General features: G+C 40.4%; 1 protein-coding gene across 1 annotated transcript; it reads right to left on the bottom strand.

Annotated features, from left to right (window-relative positions):
* Nucleotides 1-381: 381 nt before the first annotated feature.
* LOC139575141 (G2/mitotic-specific cyclin-B3-like) lies at nucleotides 382-2,947 on the bottom strand. Its single transcript, XM_071400145.1, has 3 exons — nucleotides 2,939-2,947; nucleotides 1,530-2,424; nucleotides 382-979 (listed from the first exon to the last, which is right to left on the bottom strand). Exons 1-3 carry the CDS (start codon nucleotides 2,945-2,947, stop codon nucleotides 462-464), a joined length of 1,422 nt encoding a protein of 473 aa, XP_071256246.1. The 3' UTR covers nucleotides 382-461.
* Nucleotides 2,948-9,931: the final 6,984 nt, after the last annotated feature.

Genomic DNA, 9,931 nt, shown 5'->3' with positions numbered 1-9,931 from the left:
GACGCACCCTAACGACGCACCCTGACGAACCCTAACGACGCACCCTGACGCACCCTAACGACGCACCCTGACGCACCCTAACGACGCACCCTGACGAACCCTAACGACGCACCATGACGCACCCTAACGACGCACCCTGATGCACCCTAACGACGCACCCTGACGCACCCTAACGACGCACCCTGACGCACCCTAACAACGCACCCTAACGACGCACCCTGACGAACCCTAACGACGCACCCTAACGACAGGACGCACCCTGACGCACCCTAACGACGCACCCTGACGCACCCTAATGACGCACCCTGACGCACCCTAACAACGCACCCTAACGACGCACCCTGACGAACCCTAACGACGCACCCTGACGCACCCTAACAACGCACCCTAACGACATGACGCACCCTGACGCACCCTAACGACGCACCCTGACGCACCCTAACGACGCACCCTGATGCACCCTAACGACGCACCCTGACGCACCCTAACGACGCACCCTGATGCACCCTAACAACGCACCCTAATGACGCACCCTGGCGAACCCTAACGACGCACCCTGAGTCTCCGCGGTTCAGACTGCATGGTAGCCTTTCCCAGCCGAGCTTGAATAGAGCGGCCTCTTCCGTCTCATTAAAGGTGATGTCGAAATCTACAATGGGAATGTTATACTTAGGGCTTGCACCACTAGAGTACCACAGCTTGATGAAGTCTCCGTATGTTCCGCCCTCAGTGAACCCTGCTCTCCTTAGGACATCATCCATTTCATCAGTGAATGAAACCTGGACTCTGGTGATGGGTTCACCAGTGTCCTTTCTGTACCACATATGAACTCTGATGTTGGATTTAGTGTCTTGGTTGAGGTTGACATCCATCTTTTGAAAGCCTTGGCCATGAAGCTGTTGCTCCTTTTCAGGGGTAGTGGAGATTGCAATTTCTGTGATGTATTTAGAAGCCATTTTGTGTCGTTGGAGACAAGTGTCTGTAAAGTGAGAATACAGAGTGACATTGGTCAACACATCATATGAAGCATGAAATGACACACTAAATACACCAAAGACCAGGACATTTGATAAGTATAAAATATGAAGGAATCAGCGACCAGCTTCACTAAGTATTTTCTCCAGCTATCCTAAAGGGGAAACATGGCTTGTGAAAATGATGACTTCAAGGAAGCACAAAAACACCCTAAACAGATACTAAAACAGACATTTGATCTTGTCTGAGTCAAATGATTCATTATAAACATATATAAATGAATTGGTTAACTGAAAAAACAACACTACTAAGGACATTATCACACATCAGGAGTGGTAACAACGCCCCCTAGAGGACAGTATTAGTCATGAATTTGTTTTCCTCTTACATCAATTCTGATCCACATTGAAGACTCTGATTCTTTGATCATCTGAATCAGGTGTTATGGTGTTAGTGGAACAAGTGAAACCCATGTATCCCACCACCACCCTTTATAGTAACACAGACATACTCATATACACATCAGAACCCTTCATTGGAAGTCATTTCTTTACCAGCGGTGTTGTGTTCGTCCTCTGTTCTGGAGTGTCTTCTCTGGGAGAAAGTGTCTTCTCTGGGAGAATGTGTCTTCTCTGGGAGAATGTGTCTTCTCTGGTAGAATGTGTCTTCTCTGGTAGAATGTGTCTTCTCTGGGAGAATGTGTCTTCTCTGGTAGAATGTGTCTTCTCTGGGAGAATGTGTCTTCTCTGGTAGAATGTGTCTTCTCTGGGAGAATGTGTCTTCTCTGGGAGAATGTGTCTTCTCTGGGAGAATGTGTCTTCTCTGGGAGAATGTGTCTTCTCTGGTAGAATGTGTCTTCTCTGGGAGAATGTGTCTTCTCTGGTAGAATGTGTCTTCTCTGGGAGAATGTGTCTTCTCTGGGAGAATGTGTCTTCTCTGGGAGAATGTGTCTTCTCTGGGTGAAAGTGTCTTCTCTGGTAGAATGTGTCTTCTCTGGTAGAATGTGTCTTCTCTGGTAGAATGTGTCTTCTCTGGGAGAAGGTGTCTTCTCTGGTAGAATGTGTCTTCTCTGGGAGAATGTGTCTTCTCTGGTAGAATGTGTCTTCTCTGGGAGAATGTGTCTTCTCTGGGAGAATGTGTCTTCTCTGGGAGAATGTGTCTTCTCTGGGTGAAAGTGTCTTCTCTGGTAGAATGTGTCTTCTCTGGGAGAATGTGTCTTCTCTGGGAGAATGTGTCTTCTCTGGGAGAATGTGTCTTCTCTGGGAGAAAGTGTCTTCTCTGGGAGAAAGTGTCTTCTCTGGGAGAAAGTGTCTTCTCTGGGAGAAAGTGTCTTCTCTGGGAGAAAGTGTCTTCTCTGGAGAAATGTGTCTTCTCTAGGAGAAAGTGTCTTCTCTGGGAGAAAGTGTCTTCTCTGGTAGAATGTGTCTTCTCTGGGAGAAAGTGTCTTCTCTGGGAGAATGTGTCTTCTCTGGGAGAAAGTGTCTTCTCTGGGAGAATGTGTCTTCTCTGGGAGAATGTGTCTTCTCTGGGAGAATGTGTCTTCTCTGGGAGAAAGTGTCTTCTCTGGGAGAATGTGTCTTCTCTGGGAGAAAGTGTCTTCTCTGGGAGAATGTGTCTTCTCTGGGAGAATGTGTCTTCTCTGGGAGAATGTGTCTTCTCTGGGAGAATGTGTCTTCTCTGGGAGAAAGTGTCTTCTCTGGGAGAATGTGTCTTCTCTGGGAGAAAGTGTCTTCTCTGGTAGAATGTGTCTTCTCTGGGAGAATGTGTCTTCTCTGGGAGAAAGGGTCTTCTCTGGGTGAAAGTGTCACATCGAAGAGCTGAGTGTCTCTTTTATACATTTTCTCCTGATAAGTTGGCAAATGATTCACCTATCAGAGGTCTACACAATCCTAGCAACCTTATCTAACCTCCTCCTCAGACTACACCCTTCCTCTAGTCATATTTTAACATGTCCGTCCATTACCCAGTTCATGTTTCCTTTTGACCCTGACCTTAAAGTTGAGTTTCATAGAGGTGAAACTGCCACTTCAGTTTGCGATATTACAACACAGACGTTAATTCAAACAACAGAAACAAAATGATCTGACATCATTCCACCTGATTACCTGAACAATAGAACAGCAGAGTACTATGATTTAGTATTTGTTATTTATATATACATATTGTTTTAGAGGGTAGATCATATTTAATATTGCAGATAGATAGTGGCTTCTATCAGTGTAATTGTCTGCATCATTTCCAATCCCACATATATATATATTTTTATTATATTTTCTTGATGTATTATTTTACCCCAGACCCTACCACCCCTCCCCACATTAGAGTAAACTAAGGGACATCAACACTTAGGCTTCTACTTCCATCTAATACATACTATATACATGTTACATACTATATACATGTTACATACTATATACATGTTACATACTATATACATGTTACATACTACATGCATGTTACATACTATATACATGTTACATACTATATACATGTTACATACTATATACATGTTACATACTATATACATGTTACATACTATATACATGTTACATACTATATACATGTTACATACTATATACATGTTACATACTATACACATGTCACATACTATACACATGTTACATACTATACACATGTTACATACTATATACATGTTACATACTATATACATGTTACATACTATATACATGTTACATACTATATACATGTTACATACTATATACATGTTACATACTATATACATGTCACATACTATATACATGTTACATACTATATACATGTTACATACTATACACATGTTACAAACTATATACATGTTACATACTATATACATGTTACATACTATATACATGTTACATACTATATACATGTTACATACTATATACATGTTACATACTATATACATGTTACATACTATATACATGTTACATACTATATACATGTTACATACTATATACAGGTTACAGACACAGTATATTTTATATTAGTTATATATATTTTTGTCCCACCCTTCAGCTCCCCTCAACTCCTCCCATCTATCTCTGAAGACCATCTAGTCCCACCCTTCAGCTCCCCTCAACCCCTCCCATCTATCTCTGAAGACCATCCAGTCCCACCATTCAGCTCCCCTCAACTCCTCCCATCTATCTCTGAAGACCATCCAGTCCCACCATTCAGCTCCCCTCAACTCCTCCCATCTATCTCTGAAGACCATCTAGTCCCACCATTCAGCTCCCCTCAACCCCTCCCATCTATCTCTGAAGACCATCTAGTCCCACCATTCAGCTCCCCTCAACTCCTCCATCTATCTCTGAAGACCATCCAGTCCCACCATTCAGCTCCCCTCAACCCCTCCCATCTATCTCTGAAGACCATCCAGTCCCACCATTCAGCTCCCCTCAACTCCTCCCATCTATCTCTGAAGACCATCTAGTCCCACCATTCAGCTCCCCTCAACCCCTCCCATCTATCTCTGAAGACATCATTTAAAATCCAAGATGGCAGAATGTCAAGTCGTTTGTCTGTGACTAGTACATTTTAACCTACTAATAATCTATTTATTTATGGTTGCGTAACTTCGTTGTTGTGTAGTGCAAACTATTTCATTTTTGCTGGTGTAAAGATCACGGGTCCTCCTCAACTTGGCACTTCATTACTTGAAGTTTACCAAAGTAACCCTATCTCTGGCTGGCCTGAGTTCCTCCTTCGTCCGCGGAGTGTCTTGTCCAAGCTGCTCCTTTTTGCTCTTTGCCTGGCTGTCAGTGGCAGCTCAACCCGTTCTCTCGATCTCCCTCAACACCCAATCTACTCACACGCGCAAACACTCACATTGATTCACATACACGCTGTCCCTCTCTCCACTTACCTTCGTTGGCCTCTTGTTTTTTTTGTCAGAGAAAATGACAATTTACGTGGTATTGCTTTGTGCACTGACTTTACTGAACTCTGGAGAAAACGAACATTGTCGCAGGGTGAGTACATCTGACAATGTACTCTCGCGTCCATTAGACATTTTGTATGCAGGAACTCGCTCTTTTTCACTCGGTCCACTCGTCCAAGTGCCGATGCATTTGTGTCATGATGTGAACAGTACGAACTTGTGTCACTACCAAAGTCTAATGGTTTTAAATGACTGTTTTGTATTGTCTGGAAACGCACTTGTAGAATTCGCTTGCAGTAGGTCTCTTAAAAAAGAGAAGCCGTGCAAGGTTATTAAACAGAGGTGCCTAGTTATTATTCTGTTGTTGATATCAGGTAACGTGCAACCGAACCCTGGCCCTGATATGCAATGTCTCCAAACCCCCTCTGATTTTAAATCAAGATCTGGTTTTGGTATTTTTCATTTAAATGTACGCAGCCTGTTGTCAAAAATTGATGGGGTTAGGATTTGGGCTAAATCAACTGATGCTGATGTAATTGTGTTTTCTGAAACCTGGCTCAGCAAGTCTGTTTTTGATAAGGATATTTGTATAAGTGGTTACAATGTTTATCGCACTGATCGGGTTAAGAAAGGTGGGGGTGTGGCTATATATGTAAAATCTAAATTCCATGTAAGTGTGGCAAAGTCTGAAACTATTTGTAAACAGTTGGAATTTCTTGCTTTGAATATTGAGGTTTCAAAGGGCCTCTCTATAACTGTGATTGGCTGTTATAGACCCCCCTCTGCTCTCTATAACTGTGATTGGCTGTTATAGACCCCCCTCTGCTCTCGGTGATGCATTTTCTTCTTTGACGCACCTTGTGTCTAAACTTCTTTACAGTGAAATGATCTTGATTGGTGATCTCAACTGGTGTTGGTTAAAGCCGGTGTCTGATGATTTAAAAATGTTTTGTAATTCTATGAATCTTACCCAGTTGATTAATTCACCCACTCGCCCAAATCTTAAATGCCCAGAGAAATCTACCCTGATTGATTTGATATTGACAAATGTTCCACATAAATATTCTGCGGTTGGTGTTTTTTGTAATGATTTAAGTGACCATTGTGCTGTTGTTGCTGTTAGAAATACTAAGGTTCCAAAGACAAATCCACGTTTTATTCGTAAGAGAAATTTGAAGTGTTTTAATGAGCAGGCTTTCTTTCATGATTTGTTTTATTTTGACTGGAGCAAGATTGAGCTTATCCCTGATGTGGAAACTGCCTGGATATTCTTTCATGATGGTTTTTTCCAAATAGTAAACAAACATGCACCATTCCGCAGGTTCAGGGTTAAAGGGCGGGATAATCCATGGTTTTCTTCTGAGCTGTCTTGTATTATTCACGACCGTAATCTAGCCTGGGCTAAAGCAAGGAAATCTTGTTCTGATGCTGATTGGCTTATTTTTAGGCAGTTAAGAAACAAGTGTTCTTTTCTTCTCAGGAAGGCCAAGTCTGAATATTTTATGTCTGTTACCACTGATAACCTGAATGACCCTAGAAAGTTTTGGAATGCTATTAAGTCTATGTCTGGTAACAGTAATGTTAATGAATTACCGTCATGTGTTTTGAAGGACTCTGTTGCTATATATGACAAAACTGAAATGCTGAATTGTTTCAATGAGCACTTTGTATCATCTGGTAGGCTGTTTGATTCAGTGTCCTCTGTCTCAGTACAACCCTGTGTGGATGAACCAGTGTCCTCTGTCTCTGTACAACCCTGTGTGGATGAACCAGTGAGAGCTGGTCAAACTTTTAGCTTTCTGCCATTCTCAGTGCAGGTGGTACATAAAGCCCTGAAATCCTTAGATCAAAGAAAGCCTGCAGGTCCTGATCTTTTGGATCCCTGCTTTTTAAATCTGGCAGCTGATTTCATAGCTGAACCACTTACATATCTGTTCAATCTAACCCTGGAATGTAATGAAATTCCAAAGATCTGGAAATCAGCTTTTGTCCTACCACTTTTAAAAGGGGGAGATCCAACTCTTTTAAATAATTATAGGCCAATCTCAAAGCTGTCACCCCTGGTGAAAATACTTGAAACCCTTGTAAGTGAACAGCTAAAAGAGTTTTTATTTACTAACTCTATTTTATCAATGTACCAATCGGGCTTCAGGAAGAAGCATAGCACAATTACAGCAGCCATGAAGGTTTTAAATGATATCACTGAAGCCCTTGACAAAAAACAGCACTGTGTCTCACTTTTTATTGATCTCTCTAAGGCTTTTGATACAGTTGATCATGCTATACTAAGGCAGAGATTGTTGAGTGTAGGTCTTTCGGAGCATGCAGTTGCATGGTTTGCTAACTATCTGTCTGATAGAACTCAGTGCACTCAATTTGATGGGCTCATGTCTGTCAAATTGTCTGTCCTGAATGGTGTGCCCCAAGGCTCTGTACTTGGTCCTCTCTTATTCACTATTTATATAAATGATTTAGACAAAAATGTCCAAAATGCACAACTTCATTTTTATGCTGATGATACTGTTATTTACTGTTGTGCCTCAACTCTTACAAAAGCTTTCCAGAACTTGCAAACTGCTTTTTATACTGTTCAACATACCTTGTGTCAATTGAAGCTTATCCTCAATACTGACAAAACTAAACTAATGGTGTTTTCTAATGCAAGAAATAGACCTCTGAACCTATCACCTATTACTACCTGTCAGGGCAAGGAGATTGAGGTTGTAACCTCATATAAATATCTTGGAATTCTAATTGATGACGGCCTCTCTTTTAAATTGCATATTCAACAACTTACAAAAAAATTGAAGCTGAAATTGGGATTTTATTTTAGGAATAAGGCCTGTTTTTCTTTTGAAGCCAGAAGGAGGCTAGTATCAGCTACATTTATGCCTTTACTAGACTATGGGGATATTTTATATATGAATGCTTCCGCTCAGTGTTTGAGATCAATTGACACTCTTTACCATGGCACTTTGAGATTTATTTTAAACTGCAAAACCCTTACGCACCACTGTACTTTATATACCAGGGTTGGCTGGCCTTCTCTAGTCACTCGTAGGCTCAGTCACTGGTATACTTTTATTTACAAAGCCATTTTGGGTTTACTACCTTTTTATTTGGGCATTTTTATTGTTCAGAAATGTGGTGGGTACTCTCTTCGTTCGCTGGACTTTATCCTGCTAACTGTTCCAAATGTCCAAACTGAATTTGGTAAAAGGTCTTTTATGTACTCTGCGCCATCGTCTTGGAACACCTTACAAAATAATTTTAAACTGGAAGAACTTGTCCCGATTGGTGTTTTTAAATCACTGATGAAGGATTTTGAGGCTGATTCCCTGACCTGTCAATGTTTTTAATTTGCTGTTTTTGATATTGTTATACTCTTGTGAATTCAATGGTTTTTACTAGATTACTTGTAGTTTTTCATGTCTGTCTGTAATTTTTGTAATGACTTGGTGCTGCCTATCTTGGCCAGGACGCTCTTGAAAAAGAGATTTTAAATCTCAATGAGCCCTTCCTGGTTAAATAAAGGTTAAATAAATAAAAAAGACCATCCAGTCCCACCCTTCAGCTCCCCTCAACCCCTCCCATCTATCTCTGAAGACCATCTAGTCCCACCATTCAGCTCCCCTCAACTCCTCCCATCTATCTCTGAAGACCATCCAGTCCCACCATTCAGCTCCCCTCAACTCCTCCCATCTATCTCTGACCACCATCCAGTTAGGATCTTTTTCTATTTGTGATATATGTTTCAACTCTGCTGTGATGTTTCACAAAAGTTCTGAACCTTTCGATTCTCATAGTTTCTACAGATTGTAAATTAAAGATAAACATTTTGCTAAGAGTACGAAAATTATATTAATCGATTGACTATGACTTTTTAAATCACCCAGCAGTTCTATCTCCAGAGATAGCTCTGCAAATAGCACTTCTTCAGCAGTTCCTGAACCTGTGACCAAAAACAAACTACATATGGACAGTACCAAAATATGTGATCTAATGATTCTGACTCTTCGCAGCAAAATCTGCAGAGCTGGGATGGTTGTATCCCCCATATATATAACATTCTAAAAATGAAATCTAATTAACATAATAAAATAATCCCCATTAAATCTGTCTGTTTAGGCTAGAGATATCAGGTGCATTGGATGTGTCTCAATCCACCATATCAGCCGATGTCGCAATTCCGCATCTTTAGTGAAAAGTGTCAGAGCGAGAGTGTTGTTTGTCAGACCATGAGACATCCTGAAAATCTGTCTTCTCATGAAAATGTCTGTAGCGTCCGAACGGTTCGGTCTAGAAACTAATACGACCAACAAACTAATACGATCAACAAACTAATACGATCAACAAACTAATACGACCAACAAACTAATACGACCTACAAACTAATACGACCAACAAACTAATACGACCTACAAACTAATACGACCTACAAACTAATACGACCTACAAACTAATATGACCAACAAACTAATACGACCTACAAAATAATATGACCGACAAACTAATACGACATACAAACTAATATGACCTACAAACTAATATGACCTACAGACTAATATGACCTACAAACTAATATGACCTACAAACTAATATGACCTACAAACTAATATGACCTACAAACTAATATGACCTACAAACTAATATAACCTACAAACTAATATGACCAACAAACTAATACGACCTACAAACTAATATGACCAACAAACTAATACGACCTACAAACTAATATAAACTACAAACTAATATGACCTACAAACTAATACGACCTACAAACTAATATGACCTACAAACTAATATGACCTACAAACTAATACAAACTAATATGACCAACAAACTAATATGACCGCTCTATGGAAAATACTTAGTGGAAGTATAGTGGTAGTTTTGTGCCTAGTTTTGTGTAAAATATATATAGATACAGTGGGGAGAACAAGTATTTGAAACAAAACATGTAGAGGTCTGTCATTTTTATCATAGGTACACTTCAACTGTGAGAGACGGAATCTAAAACAAAAATCCAGAAAATCACATTGTATGATTTTTAAGTAATTCATTGGACATAAATAA

This window comes from Salvelinus alpinus, chromosome 5, assembly GCF_045679555.1.
Source record: "Salvelinus alpinus chromosome 5, SLU_Salpinus.1, whole genome shotgun sequence".
Taxonomy (NCBI): Eukaryota; Metazoa; Chordata; class Actinopteri; order Salmoniformes; family Salmonidae; genus Salvelinus; species Salvelinus alpinus.
Note: the sequence above shows the minus strand (reverse complement) of the source record. Positions and strands in the feature narration are given on the sequence as shown.